Raw genomic sequence first — 15,809 nt, 5'->3', positions numbered from 1 at the left:
ATATGCATATCACCCTATATCACAGAGTGCAGTGTCATACATTATATTCGTTTGCTGGGGCTGCCGTAACAAAGTACCATAGACTGGGTGGCTAAAACAACAGAAATGTATTTCTCACAGTTTTGGAGGCTGGAAATCCAAGGTCAAGGTGTCAACAGGTTTGGTTTCTCTTGAGGCCTCTCTCCTTGGCTTGCAGATGGCTGCCTTCTTGCTGTGTCCTCACATGGCCTTTCTTCTGTGTGTGTGCACCCTGGTGTCTGTGTGTCCAAATTTCCTCTCTGTATAAGGATACCAGTCAGATTGGATGAGGGCCTGCCCTAATGACCTCATTATAACTTAATCACCTCTTTAAAGACCCTGTCTCCATCCATAGTCGGTCACACCCTGCGGTACTAAAGGTTAGGACTTCAACATATGAATTTTTGAGGGACACCATACAGCCCGTAACATACATGTAAGTGGCAGGTACTCAGCAACTAAACATCTGACATTTAAAAAATCTCACCTATGGGGTGACTTTAAGGGGAGAAGATTGCTATTACCAGAAGCATTTCCTTAATCCCCAGGGCCCTGCTAAGTGTCACCTGTAAGGCCTTTGAATATGAGAGGCTCTGACTGTTGGCTGGTTCTGTGGTCGAAGGAATGTGGGGAAAGGCACCTCCCTCAGGGGACCAGCTATCTCACCCAGCCTGCAAACATCAGGTGTTGTCTGCTTTGCTGAATCAGATGCTATCAGATTTCGGGCTTCTGCAAACTTAATTCAAGTAAAGGTTTCTTTGTGAGTGGCATATTTGCATTGTAGCAAACTTTGGTTCAACATATTGTTAGAATACACAATACTGTAATTTAAGATATTTTACCAGCAGCAAAGGGTTTTATAATTCATTTAAAAAGTTGTAATGGGCTTGAGCATCTTCATTATAGTTTAATAATACAGCATTTTATACCCGGCTGTAAAATTTTAGCAATTGTACAATTCTATTATATAGTTTAATAATTGTTCAAATGAAGGAGAGTGTAAAGTTCCTAAAAACCAATTTAATGACTTAGAAAAATAGCCTTTATGAAAATCTATTGTACACCTTTAATGAACCCAAATGTCACCTTTTCAACAAAGGCAGATCGCGGCCTCTATTTTTCTCAGCCACAAAGCCCTGCAAATTAAGCACGTAGAGTGCAGTATCTCTGAGTTATAATTTTTCTTTTTTCCTCTTTTATCCCTAATCTCCTAGAGCTGGAATAAGCCTATTGCCCCCACAGGGTGAACAGCAGCCACGTCAGAAGAGCTTCAGTAGGAACAGGGAGTGAATTGGTTTTCTCTTAAGAAGGTTCTTTATTTTACAAATGGCCCCTTGATCTCACCACTTCAACCCCAACTCTTAACTCTAATCAGGTCTCTTATCTATGCCTCCAAATAACCCCTACTTCACCATTCTGTGAAGTAAGTGGCAAAATGGGGAGGCCTACATTATCATATAATTGTACACTATCATTATGCTTAATAAAAGTGTTGGCATATAGCATCAGGGAGAAGGCACTGTGTCATCTTGTCACTGGAATTGTAATTCACGTTATTATATTTCTGGGATTTTCCGGGGTGTATTGTCAGACCACTAAAGTCAATAAATAGGAGGCCCTGAGCCAGGTACACAAACACAGTAACCATGGAACTTACGGAGCATACCTTGGGGATGCGGTCCCAGGATCCTTGGGTGCAGTGAGATTCTTGAGCGAGCCGGCCCTGGCTCAGAGCCCTGTTTCTGTTACAGAGGAATGGCAACAGTCGGAGGAAGTCCCATGTGGCTGGGCTCCTTCCTCTTTAAGGTGCAGTCCAGGAACTTGGGGCCCACAGTCCATTTCTGCTTTGTGTTACATGCAGCTGTGTCTGTGATGTGGGTGGCGGGGAGGCTGGCTGTGAGCTGCCTGCCTGAGAAGGAAGCACGGGAGAGGTCACCGGCAGGGGCTGCAGCCCCTCTCCTGCATCACCCCGAGATGACACGAGTTTCCCTTCTTTTCTGTCTCCCACTCAGTGTTCTAGTTGCGTCACCCTTCTTAGTCAGCTCCAGAGAATTTCTAGCTGAAGTTTGGTGTTGCTTGAGAACAACATAAGGCTGTGCATCCCAACAGCATTTGGGTATCTTTTGCCAGGTCACGGTCATCTCAGCAATGAGGCCACAGCTGGAGGGCATTCTTGCTGCCCAGGGACAGGCATTTGCTCCAGGCTTCAGCTGTTGTCTGCACCTATTCCCGGCCCCAGCACACAGCACCCCCTACGTTATATCAGGGTGAGGGTAGCACTTAGTGATTCTGAGTTCCTTTGGAGAGTCAAGGCAGCGCCATCATTTGTTTTACTCCAAAACCAAGCTCACTTTCAGGTAATGTAACTCAAGCCTTGCTGTTCCGATTCTTGACAAGGGATCATGCAGACAGTAGGCAAACAGTGGCATGGTAATTTCTCAAAGTTGCTTTTTTAGGAAAAAGGCTGTTGTGCTTAAGAGTGGAAAATACTGAAGGACCAGGCTTCTCTCTACAATAAAATCAAGCCTTCCTGTGGTCTACAAAGGAGAGTAGTTTCATCTCCTTAATCCTTGGGTTTGTTGTCTGTAATGTGGGAATAATGAGCACAGCCACCTGGGAGGGTTGTGATAATTAAACAAATTAAAATTCTTCAGCATAGTAACTGAGCCTCCAGCACAGTAACTTTTTATCATTATTTTATCCTCCTGGTTCGTCTCTGCTGACCATGAGACAGAAGGAGCCTGAGTACTGAGGGACAATTTGGTAACTTTTATCCCAAAATTCATCTGGAAAATGAACTTGGGTGCTGTATAGGGTGTGGACCCTGTGGTTGAAACAATTTTTATTGTCACCCTTTTTTGATGTCTTCTCCTAAACTTTTTTTTTTTCTTCTACTTTTCTCAAAAAGTGAGAATAACCACTTAAGGATAGGGACGGGAAGACCAGGCCCCCTCAGTGCATTTCGGGAAAAGCCATTAGACCACCCGCCCCTGTGGTCCAGAGGGTAGTGAGGCTGGCCCTCCAGAGGGATAGTAGTTCAGCAGTTGGACAATTGCGTAACCCAATTGCTGCATAATAAACATGCTTAATAAAAAGGAATAGGACGTCTGCACCATCTTGGCTATAAACATACTCTCGTTCTGGGCAACCTACGAGAATACCTCTGAGCACACTTAGATCACATACTATAAATAAATCCAATTTCTTGTATCCCCTACTGACCTTTTATCCTTAGGACTTCTAACCAACCGTGCTTCCCTGAATAATAGACTCCGCCGTGCTCTTGAGCCGTGGAGCACAATTGTGGGAGGAAAATGGCTCTGGTTCTCTTGGGGGTGAGGTTCAATGAAGGGCTCCCCTCCCGTGTGCTCCTCAGATTTGAGGCCCAAGAGGAGTCACGTCGTGGACAAGGCTAGACAGGAAACGCAGGATGGTGGGCACTGAGAAGACGTTGTGGGAATTTTCCCCAGGGTGGCTGTCCCCTGCCACCCTGAGGGCTGCAGGGACCTCAGATATGACATGCGGGGTGCTCATCTGTGGAGACCGTCGAGGGAGTGAAAATCACCAGCCCTGGCCTGACCTCTGACTCCTTGGGTTTATTCTAGGCTGCCTCGGCTGGCTCTGTGCATGCTGGCTGTGTGACCCCGGGGCTTATCACCCTTATTATTCTAAGGGTTGATCTAAGGATTATGAGAGATAATGGTACCGTATCTGGCAGAGCCAGTATGCGTGGGTTTTAGAGTCGAAGAGGCTGAAGTCAAAGAGATTCAAATCTCAGCGCAGCCACTCAGGGCTGTGGAAACTTGGGCAGGTCCCGACCTCTCTGAAACCTCTGCTTCCTGATCTGTACAAAAGGGGAGTAGCCCCCCTCAGAAAGTCATGTGAGTCCTTGGGGAGTATTCAGTAAAATGCAGATGGGATCATTACCAATGGAGGCTTTTCTTAAGAGTAATCGTCACAGTCATTATCACTATTAGTCTATTTGGTTTTCTTCTATTTTCTTCAATATTTTTCTCTGTCTACTAAAAGTACATTATTTTAAAGTTTTTAAATTTTTTGCTTTCCCCTTGTTTCTTGCAGCACCACAAGTGCTCCGTCTTCCCACCCAGAGAGTGAACAAAAGCCCTGGGTCCGTGCTGTCTCCAGACCTGGCATTTTATATCAAACCTTAGTTACCACCATAAGTCACAGAGCCATTACAGGGCTGCTCTCAGCTGCACATAAATGCACAAGAGAATGAGAGGCTTAATAAGTATTATCTGATGGTGATGAGGGCACGTTTCTGATGAGATCGGCTTCATGCACTTCTTGTCAGGGACCACGATGAATCTTTTCTGCTGCTCTCTTCACACTTGCGTTTCCAAATGCACGTTTTGAGAAAACAAATGTTTCCTTTTAGGGCCATCCCCCTAGTTACCATTACACCATGATCACTGAATGCTTGCTCTACAAAACCCCTCCCCCGCCCCAAACTAAAACATCTTTCACACAGTGTTTGGCATAATCTTGTTAATTGGGCATAATTTTCTAAAATGTAGCTCATAATTGCTTCTTGTCTGAATAGTTTACTAATCAAGCAAGTTAACCATGAACAAAAACACACAGTTCTCTAATGTAGTTGGCAACCTGTGTTCGCCCCAACTTGGGGAAAAGCAAAATAGATGTAAGATGATCCTGTGGAGTAAAGGGAAGGAAGAAAGGCCAGCCCAAGCGCCCTGGTAAGCTCCCTGCTGTAGACAGTGTCTGCGCACAGCGCTACTTGCCATCCTGCCATTAGTGTTAAATTACAAGCGCAGGGCTGCAGACATCCTTTTATGGTGTGCGGGAGACTGACAGGCAAGCCCGAGGGACTGCTTAGCTAATGGAGGACGTTGATATATCTTACAGGACTGTATCTCTTTCATTGCATTCATTTTTAAATCCGAGGAAAGAAGATCATGAGCCAGTTCTATTCAGTATCACATTATCACAAGCCAAATTAGCTTAATCTTTTGTATTTTTCACACCCCTGCCTGAATCCAAGAACATCTAGTATAGGACCGCAGAGAGGCTAAGAAATCATCAACAGCAACTTGGATTTTAAAAGGGCTTCCACCCCCAGTATCACGTTTGATTCGCACAACAATTCGTGAGGTAGGCAATAGTAGGGCGGGGGTTATTGTCATTAGAGGTAATGGTTTAAAAGCTAGGACCAGGACCTTCCTAACCTGTGGTCTTTTTAGCATACCTTATCAGTCAATCTGGTACCAAGAGCAAGTTCTAAATCATAGTAGAAGCTCTCTTCTCTGACCCTCATTTCACCAACTCACCACAGAAGCCAACCTCTCTGCCATTCCCCTGTAAACATCCAATGCCCAAGGCAGGCTGAATGCCCCAAGGGCATTCTCTCCTTCTGCTTACCTGGGCCCCTTGCTCTCTCCAGTGGAGGCGCAGGTTTAAAAGATTCAGGAGCATTTGTTCTCAAACCTTTGGGTGCTGCTGTATTTGGTATTTTGCTTACATAATTTAATTAAATATTACATGAATGATTGAAATAGGAGCACAAAAGAAAGAAAGTTGTTTCAATGAAAACTAGGTTGAATACATTAGAAAAGTTCAAATTCCTTTAAAAAAAATGCCTTTGATTAGGTGTGGCCCAGACAATTCTAAAAGACTGAGAAAAATTGTAAAAATGTAGAAAGATTCTGCACTGAGATCCCTCAGTGGGTGTCAAACAAATGCCATTCCTGTTTTAATGAAACAAAAACTGGAAATTGTAGATTGTAAATGATAGGCGTAGCTTGTGCAGAACATAACCCAGGGAATTCCAATCGGCAAACTCTTTCTTTAAAAAACCTTTTTAAGAAAGTGGCATTGATCATGTATCCAAAAATCAGTGAATGACATTCAAATTCTAAATTAAAATGTTTGATGCAATACATACAATGGAATATCATTCACCTTGAAAAGGAGAAAATCCTGTAATATGCAACAACATGAATAAATCTGGAGGACATTATGTTTAGTGAAGTAATCCAGTCACAAGGACAAACACTACATGATTCCATTCATATGAGGTATTTAAAATAGTCAAACTCATGGAAGCAAAGAACAGAATTTTGGTTTCCAGGGGCTGGGGGAGGGGGACACGAGGAGTTGCTGTTCAACAGGTATGTAGGTTCAGTTATGCAAGATGAGTAAGTTCTAGGTCTGCTGTACAACATTGTGGCTGTAGATAATAGTGCTGTGTTGTACACTTCAAAATTTGAGGGTAGACCTCATGTTAAGTATTCTTACCACAATAATTAAAAAAAGAAGCTTCTTGGGGCTTCCCTGGTGGTGCAGTGGTTGAGAGTCTGCCTGCCGATGCAGGGGACGCCGGTTCGTGCCCCGGTCCGGGAAGATCCCACATGCCGTGGAGCGGCTGGACCTGTGAGCCATGGCCGCTGAGCCTGCGCGTCCGGAGCCTGTGCTCCGCAACGGGAGAGGCCACAGCAGTGAGAGGCCCGCGTACCGCAAAAAAAAAAAAAGCTTCTAAATTAAAAAATTAGATACAAATGTGTAATTTTTAAGTGATTTAATGATTTTGCTCTTTAACGTCATTTCTCAATTGACCAATGACCTAAGGGCCCAGCCCCCAGTGCCGTCAGGTAAAAAAGTTTCTACTCTAGGCTTGGCCCTAAGACAGGAAACCATATCACCTTTAAGGCTACGACCACACACACACACACACACACACACACACACACACACACACAAAATCTGGCCTCACTTCATGGAGGCCTTGTCTAAACAGCACATCTGGGATCTGAGCCTGTGCTTCCTTGGGCTAAGGAAGCATGACTTCAGGCCTCCAGTCCTCTCCCCACCCCTTTTTATGACCAGGCTCGACCTGCCCAGAGCCTGCCAGACTAACTAAACTTGGTACCCAGTGGGCCTTCCTAAACCTGTGCAGGGTGAAACATCTTTACAAGGTCTTCTTAGAGCTTAATGTAATGAAAGCCTTTTGGCTGAGGTTCAGGTAATATGTAGACACAGTGTCTTGGAGGGAGAAGGTAGATGAGACATGGTAGGAAAGCTGCCCAAGAATGATCACCACTCACATCTCACTCTGTCCCTCCTCATAGCCCCTCAGCCCCTCCCCAGCCTGTGCCAGAGCCCATGGGGCTGGCAGAAATCGGCTCAGAGGAAACAGAGCTGAACACAGGCTCTGAGAGACAAACACCCACGCCCAGCGGCTCAGAGTAGACCTTATTTATGTGTCCACTTGTTTTAAGCACTGACTTGACTACACATTATTCAGACCAGTGGTTGCTACCAAGTTCATAGGAAAAGCAGAACTCACCGGGAAGGTGAGTTTCAAAATAGACAGTGACAAGGATTTTAGAAAGACTGGCCAATTGCTTGTGACCAGACCAGAAATAAAACCTCCCCTGGCTCTCCCAAATCCAACAGGCGAAATCCAAAAAGCTGAAAAGAGTATAAGATTACAGCGCACTGAGCACACGACCATTCCTTAGCTTGGATTCACTAAGCAGGCAACTTCTTTTTTCTGTCTTTTTTGTGTGCGTAGAAATTAATTTGGGCAGATATGTGTCTAGTGCACAACAGAATTGTTATGTAGTAAGTTCTACTCATAAAAGTCTATAATCTGGTGAATCCATTTTATTAAAATGCAAAGTGAAAAATGAGAAACTAATAAGTTATCCTTCAAATTAGGTAGACAGCCTTCTTATGTTTTGCCTTACAAGAAACTGTAAGATGCGTAGATTTAAACGGAGAAATGGCTTTCAGTTCTGGACTATTTTGGAAAGAACTCACGCAATGGTTTTTCCCTAGCAAAGGTCCAATTTATGCTGCAGAAGAGGCTGGTATGCTGATAAACTGATATTGACAAGGGTGATAGATGCAGCTCGGTACTTAGTACTGGAGAGCAAAGTTGATGGCGTTTTACAGTCTGTGTATTTCTGTTTATTGCTTGTATTCTGTCATTAAGCAAACAGGTTCTTAATATAGCAAATCTCTCTAATCAGTAAAGCAAGGGAGAAGAGAAGCAGAAGCATCATTAATTATGACCATTTGGCTGCGGCCTGGACAATCTGTTGCTATTGGATTGAGCAACTTCCTCTGGTTTTATTTTCTGGAGGTAGAGCAAAAACTGGCTTTTCTTATACATGGAGGAGAGTAGAGAAATGTTCCATGCCCTGCTGGCTGACAGCTGCCTAAAAACCCAAGATTAAACACTGGCTTCTCTACAGAAATGGAGTCCTGGGGCAGCAAAGGCCAGACTGCAAGCGGGTATGCTATTAAGTCTCCAATTCCATAAGCAGAGCAAGTGTGCAGCTCCAAAGCCTGATCTGACCCGAGGCTCGGGGAGAACCCACCGCGGGCAGAACGTGTTGTGTACACGGTGCCCGATGAGTTGGCTTGACTGAGAGCTATGAACTGTATGTGTGCCTGGGCATTCTGTACCGGAGAGCAGTCGGCACCAGGCAGGCTTTCCAAATGCTAATCACAGGGGTGAAAAGCAAGGGAGTAACAGAGGTTAACGGCATCTAATGCATTTATTAACCCTTTAGTGCCAGGGCCTGGGGAGGTCTGGCCACAATTACAGTGCCATGGAAATTCTATTATGCGACATTCCTGGACTTGGGGATTACTGCCAGTGACAGTTTTATGAGACTGCTGCAGGGACAAGGCTTATGAAGAGCCTAAAGAACAAGTTCCCTGGTTTTCCAGAATGACAGCAAAGCTACTGGTTTGTGGATGGTTTCTCCAGTATCCTCTTCACCTTCTCAAGATGAAAACCTTGTGGTACTGTGTTTTGGTGGTGGTGTTTCCCCCAACTCCGAGTCAGGCAGCTTCTCCCATAACCGCGTAACTATGAGTTAGCTGTTACGAAACCCGCTTTCATAAAAGGGATTAAATAATTCGTTTTTCAACATGCTGTAACAATGGTTAAAATTGACTTTTAGAAAAATTGAAATCCATTCTCTTCTTTATCCCTGTCTCCTTTTTAAGAGATACGATATTTTAAAGCCACAAACTGTAAGGTTTGGTGCCTAGGTAGGTCTGGGCTGGCCAGGCTCTATGTTGGGCCCCTGCCTGTCCTCTTAATGAGCAGGGCTGTAGAGCTTGCAGACAGGACTTGTTCCATTATTACACCCCTGGTTTTACCCATTTAGGGCTCGGCAGTGGTGCTCTTCCAGTTTCTAACTTGCCTTATACCTTGCAAGATCTCAGAAGTTTTGGTTTTCTTTTTGTTTCTTTAATTTTCCTGGGACAGTCCCAATTTTCATCAACGGAGGCAATGTTTAAAATATGTAAACACTCTTTGCAATAGTTGAATGTGAGAGATGCCCTATAATTTTATCTTCTTGCGTTTATCAGGCCTGACTAGCAGGACAGCGATAGCTTGATGTTTTAAAAAAGGCTCTGGATAAAAGCCTTTAAAATGTGGAAACAGCAGGTTGCTCAGGCTTCTACAAGGGGCTTTAAGAGCCAGATTTTCCTAAGTGGACTTTGGATCTGCATAGGTAGATTTCTGACTCTCGGTGGTCACCCGAGGGGTTCAGACTGAATACAGGACTTACAAGCATGCCGCCAGCTAGACATACGTAGGTGTGAATTCCCAGGCTCTGCCCCTCCATCTGCAGCTTACGAACCCTTAGAGTCACTGGACACCCAGTTGATGCCACTCAGTCCAAGCAGCAGACCCACTGGCCCTCATTTTGTAATATATACCCCAGGTTTGGTGTAGGATTTTAAAAGATCTCATGTCTATGTGCAACCCTTCGATTCTTTTACCCAGGTGCTGCCTGCTATTCCAACAACCACTAACATCTGTTCTTTGCCTTCTAATCACACTCACAGGTGTTAGTGTGGTTCATGCAAAGTTCTGGCGGAACTGGGGGGCTGCTCTTCTTTGCCTCTGCAGTTCTGGGGGGTTTCCCGGCCCCCCAGACCTCTCGATGGGAAGCAGTGTTAATACGCTATGTAGGCAGAGGCTTTTGAGGCCAGTGTGCATGGACCGCTAAGCCTCTGGAGTGCTAGGTGCTTCTGCTGGGTTAGGAAAAGGTTCGACAGGAGAGAAGGCATTTTCTCAGAGCCTTTGCAGAGGCCTGGTGGTGCACGGTTACATTCACTCAGCGGTTCGTCCTGTTCTGCCCAGCAGAATGGTTCTCAAGGCCAGATGAGCTTGGAGCTGCTGCTTCCACCTTAAGTAAAGCCAGTGGAGATACAGGGAGACAAAGCCAGAGGTTGATAATTTGCTTTAGATACAGGCCAACAAGATGCCTGCTTTGGGGGAAGAAGATCCCAGAGCCTTCACAGACTTGGAGCTGGTCTCAATGTATTTTCTTGTGTGATCAAACAGTCATCCCAGCCATTCTCATATGGGAGGCAAGAGCATGTCTACCCGATTGTATGACTCTAATCCTGTACAAAGTCGAGCTCTCAGTGACCACTGAGGACCAGAATCTACCTATGTTGATGTAGAGTCCACTTAAGAAAATTGGTTAAGATAGAGACCTTTTCTAGTCCATTGGTGGAAGCCCCCTTTACAATCGTGTAATAGATGGGCATTTTACCAGTACATTAACAGGTCCCTGAAGTGACTAAGTGTAGCTAGTGAGTCTCTCAGATGGTATAGATGATGAGTGATACACTGCACGCTGGTGCTAATCATATAGAACAAAGTAGGAGGAGGCCTACCAGCCCTTGGATCTCTTAGAGGGCACTGCAGTCTAGGACACTGAGGTGGAGCTTAGCTGTGACCACAGCACAGAATTGAAGAAATAACGTGGCCCAGACTAGAAGTCAGGCTGCCTTCTCTGCACGTTTTAGTGAACTTCTTAGTTATGCAAAAGCTCTTAATGAGGGTTGTCTTTTGTAGATTACCGCCTAGAAAAGACAGAATGTGATGTTTTAGGGCCATTTTGGTGTCTGGCACAATTCCAACCTTGAACAGAAATAAAATGTGCAAAGTTCTACATATTATTCTCTACAGGTTACAATGCAATGGACCAGATTTGCTATTAATATGGATTAAAAGTAGGCTTTTGAGTAAGGCTCAATTCCTCTTCTGATTTGCCCTCTGATCTTCTTATACATAACATTTAGTGACCTTTGAATAGCCCAGGGATGCTTCACAGTGTCTTTTTCTTGACGCCTGTTTAAACGTTTCTATTTCATATTCACAGCGGGCATATGCAAATAGAGGTAAAGGTTATGACACCTCCCACGTAGCATTATGGTCAATAAATTATTCCTTGGGTGAACATGCTATCATTTCAGGCTAGCACGTCTTCAACAAGTTGCAAACGTTGTCCTGCAGTAGGCAGCCTGCCAGGGCATTCCCACAGAGCTGGTTGCCCAGATACTCCTAGATTCAGATGTTTTGCTTAACCAAGGTCATCCTGTCGACAAATGAGTTCTTGGTCTTTCGACGCCAAAGGGCTCCTAGTTTCAGGGGGAGGGGGCTATGGGAGGGATTCTTTGTGTGGCTTTTGGGGGCAGGGGGAGCATGAAGACCCAAGCATGCCAGGGTTGCCTGGGAGAAACTGTAAAGCAGGAAAGAGCACAGTTCCATTCAGGAGTTTCAGAGACTTATCTAAATCTTGACTCTAAAGTAGTTCACTGTGTGCCCTTGGATAAGTCACTTAACTTCTCTGCACTCTAATTTGTTTTCCTTTACAAAACAAGAGAGCTGCACTGGGTTAGCAGTTTTTATTGTAATTGTTTGAGCAATGGAACCTTCCCTCCACCTCAGTTCTCAGGTAGAAACCCAGTGGAAACTTGCTTCATTTGTGAGGAAATAGGGAGCTTAAAGCCCTCACAGCTCAGGAACTTGTAACTGCCCTAAAGCAGTTTTCAATAAAATATGTATTTATTTGTATTGCATAGGTAATGTACATGTATTTTTTTTAAAACATCTTTATTGGAGTATAATTGCTTTACAATGGTGTGTTAGTTTCTGCTTTATAACAAAGTGAAACAGTTATACATATACATATGTCCCCATATCTCTTCCCTCTTGTGTCTCCCTCCCTCCCACCCTCCCTATCCCACCCCTTTAGGTGAACAGTATGGAGGTTCCTTAAAAAACTAAAAATAGAACTACCATATGACCCAGCAATCCCACTACTGGGCATATACCCTGAGAAAACCATAATTCAAAAAGAGACATGTACCACAGTGTTCACTGCAGCACTATTTACAATAGCCAGAATATGGCACCAACCTAAGTGTCCATCGACAGATGAATGGATAAAGAAGACGTGGCACATACATACAATGGAGTATTACTCAGCCATAAAAAGAAACGAAATTGAGTTATTTGTTGTGAGGTAGATGGACCTAGAGTCTGTCCTACAGAGTGAAGTAAGTCAGAAAGAGAAAAACAAATACCGTATGCTAACACATATATATGGATTCTAAAAAAAAAAAAAAAAAAGGTCATGAAGAACCTAGGGGCAAGACGGGAATAAAGACACAGACCTACTAGAGAATGGACTTGAGGGTACGGGGAGGGGGAAGGGTAAGCTGGGACAAAGTGAGAGAGTGGCATGGACATATATACACTACCAAACGTAAAATAGATAGCCAGTGGGAAGCAACCCCATAGCACAGGGAGATCAGCTCGGTGCTTTGTGACCACCTAAAGCAGTTTTAAGATGGATGGATCTGGGGTCCGTAATGACCTTCACGATTCCTGAAGGGGACCTGTCTGAAAGAGTCCCTGCCCTGTGCCTTAGCCCCCAAGCACTGAGTGGTTTTCCCACTAGAGGGCAGCCACATGAGCCCCGGACCACATCCGTTTTTGTCATATCACCGTATGCCCAGTGCTGGAAAATAGCCTGGTAAGTGTTTGTGGACTGGAACAACTAATAAACAAATGAACAAACACACAAGCTTCAGGAAGACCTATCTTTATATTACGAATAAATGTGGATTTTTATTGCACCATTTTTACCTAGAAGGCAGTTCCTAAACATTAACTTTCAGAACTATAAATGAGTTCAAAATGTAAATGACTTCAAAATTTTTTCTTTTGTAACCTGTGCAGTGACTTTGAAATGAGGTGGGTACAAACTGAGATGTACTATGTCAAACACACCAAATTTGGAAGATTTAGTATGAAAATAAAAGAATGTAAAGTATCTCGTTAATCATCTTTTATATTGGTTACATGTTGAAATGGTAATATATTGAGTTAAAGAAAATGTGATTAAAATTTTCTTCACCTGTTATCACTTACGTGGTTAGGAGAAAAATTTAAGTTATATGTGGGCTCACAGTTGTGGCTCACATATTTCTGTAAATGGCACGGTCCTAGACAATCATCAGTAATTACTCTTGCATAGTATGTATGACTGATTTTGTGTGTGTGCGTTTTTGTCTCTTTCCAGGCACAGAAGCTGAAATCCAATATGTCGGGAAGTCCACACCTCTGTCTTTCTGATGTAAGTTGTTTCTTTCTGAGTCTCCCTGCATTTACAGAAACAGAGCCTTTGGGACCCTGGAACAGGATATGATGTGAAGGGCTCAAAGACAACAAGGTTTCAGGTCCAGAAAAAATCTAAGTCACCCTCAATGTCCCTCTGCCGTTTGAGCCAGGTGCAGTCTTCAGATCCTAGTGCCCAAAGTGAGAACCAAGTGTGGACCCCAGGATCCTCATCTCAGAACTGGACCAGCACAAATACCATTGTCCTAGTACCATGACAATCTCTGTGGTCACAGTCACATAAACTTATCTGGCACAGAGAAGAGACATAACAACTCTCACTCCTTACCAGATGTCCTTTGACCTCCACAGCAACCCAGAAGTAGCCAAGGCAGGGCCGCATTACACTCCCCAATCTACAAGTGAGAGGGTGGTTGATTCCATCACAATCATAGCTCATTGTGGTGGGATGTGGCATTATGGGATTGAGCAGGTGCTAGGGATGGGGATGAAGGAATCAATCCTGGGGAAGGACAGCTGTGCTGACTGGGAATTTGGGAGCCTGGGCTTTGGTCGGGACTCTCTGAAAAGCAGGGCGAGATCCTTCATCTATGAAGTCCATGGTTGAACCAGCCAGTGGAGGGAAAGGCTACTGCCTTCTCTGCCAGTCTCCAATGCGATTTGTGACCCATCTCTGCATGAACTCATACTTGCTTGGGCAAGTTTCCCAAGATGATTCTTCCTGCCCTCCTTCATGATGGAGAGAGAGAGCAAGCATCCCTCCTCGGTCACTGGTACCCAGAAGGAGAATGGTTCCATGTTGCACTGTTGCTGGGGGACCTTGGGAGTGGGCGTAAAATCTCGGGTCAGCTTTGGTGAGCAGTGAGAGAGAAAGAGTGCGGTTAAAATATGCCTTGATAGAACGAACACATGCAGTCGGTGATAATGAAAACATTCTTTCTTACAGCGTGATTACGAAAAGGATGGTCTTGCTGGGGCTTCCAGCCACATAACCACAAAATCAGTGGCTGCCTCTCCAAGCTGCAGTCTGAGCCCACTGCTGGTCCTGGTGGTAACTGCCGTGTCCACCCTGTTATCTTTATCTTTGGCTGACACATCGTAGCTGCATTTAAAAAACAATATGGACATGTAAAAAGACAAAACCCAAGTTATCTGTTTCCTGTCCTCTTGTATATCTGAAATTCCAGTTTTAGGGACTCAGTTGAGACACTGCTAAAACAGTTTCATCCAACTGGAACTTTTTTCTTTTTTCTTTTTTCTTTTTTTTTTCTAAGAAAGCTTCTTGTGATCCTTAGGGCTTATATGGGATCCCCGATACAGTGCTACATTCCAAACTCAGAAGGCTTTGGGGCATGCTGTATTGTAAGGGGACAGTTTGTTGATTTGGCTGTAAAGCAAACTGGGGCCATGTTTTTCAAGAGGACGATGAGGATGGTGATTTTAACAATTTAACTCTGGCCTTCACTAGCTAGAGAAGGAGTTAGTATTTCTAAAGAATCTTCCATATCTCATGTAATAGGTTTTATTTCTGATGACATGACTGCAGCGGTACATGGATGCCAGGTTTTTTTGGTCACAAAGTGAAGATCCTCATCAAGACAATTTGATGGACTTTGTGCAAACAGGCTTGTACCAATGTTCACTTTTCTATATGTACTAGTATTTTCCGTGCTAAGTTTATGTACTGTAAACAGTTCTTCACTCTCCTACAAAAACAAAAAATACCTGTCACATCCCAGTGTAGTGTCTGTCTTCTAGTCAAAATAGAGAGTGAGAGTGGGCATGAGACTTCACAGAACCTTGACCATTGAGACATTTTCCTAAGCCTTACCTGAGTGAGAAGCCCTTAAACTAACAAGGGTCAAATATAGCTGAAGCATCATTCCAATACTCTTTACACGTATGAGGTTATATGTAGAAAAAAAATTTTACTACTAAATGATTTCAACTACTGGCTTTCTATATTTTGAAAGTAATGACATTGTCTTCATTGTTTTTACTGGTGGTTTAATACAAAATACACGGAGCTTGTTTTCCTCTCATAAGTAGCGTTAACTCCGCTGTTCACGAAGACAGCTCTTCAAAAGCGGGCTCTGCATCACGTTATTGTGGACAGGCAGGAGGACACAGAGCAGGCAAGCATTGTCTTTTATCATTTCTTGAAACGCAAGCGTGCATACCTGTGAGGAAACCAGCAGCCGCTCGTAAATGTTCTACAATGTCCAGTGGCACCCTTGCCAGTTGACACAGACCAGTACCTTGGTGTTCATGTTACTTGACTGGGACGGGGGTTGGGACTTGCTGCCCTTTCTTCTGAAGCAGATCCATGCCAGGGTACACAGTTCTT

The 15,809-nt window shown here is 44.1% G+C and overlaps 1 protein-coding gene across 2 annotated transcripts in view; it reads left to right on the top strand.

Annotated features, from left to right (window-relative positions):
• The window catches only part of GFRA1 (GDNF family receptor alpha 1), a 204,608-nt gene extending 189,245 nt beyond the window's left edge, over positions 1-15,363 (top strand). Inside the window, exons 9-10 of one of the 2 annotated variants that reach the window (XM_029245699.1) lie at positions 13,407-13,460; positions 14,409-15,363. In XM_029245699.1, the coding sequence (XP_029101532.1) occupies positions 13,407-13,460; positions 14,409-14,564 (210 nt within the window). In that variant the 3' untranslated portion in view covers positions 14,565-15,363. The remainder of the gene's footprint in view (positions 1-13,406; positions 13,461-14,408) is intronic. The other variant, XM_029245700.1, reaches the window with a different exon arrangement.
• The last annotated feature ends 446 nt before the right edge of the window (positions 15,364-15,809 follow it).

This window comes from Monodon monoceros, unplaced genomic scaffold (genome assembly GCF_005190385.1).
Source record: "Monodon monoceros isolate NGI ecotype Baffin Bay Population unplaced genomic scaffold, NGI_Narwhal_1 Super_Scaffold_4, whole genome shotgun sequence".
NCBI classification, from domain to species: Eukaryota; Metazoa; Chordata; class Mammalia; order Artiodactyla; family Monodontidae; genus Monodon; species Monodon monoceros.
Note: the sequence above shows the minus strand (reverse complement) of the source record. Positions and strands in the feature narration are given on the sequence as shown.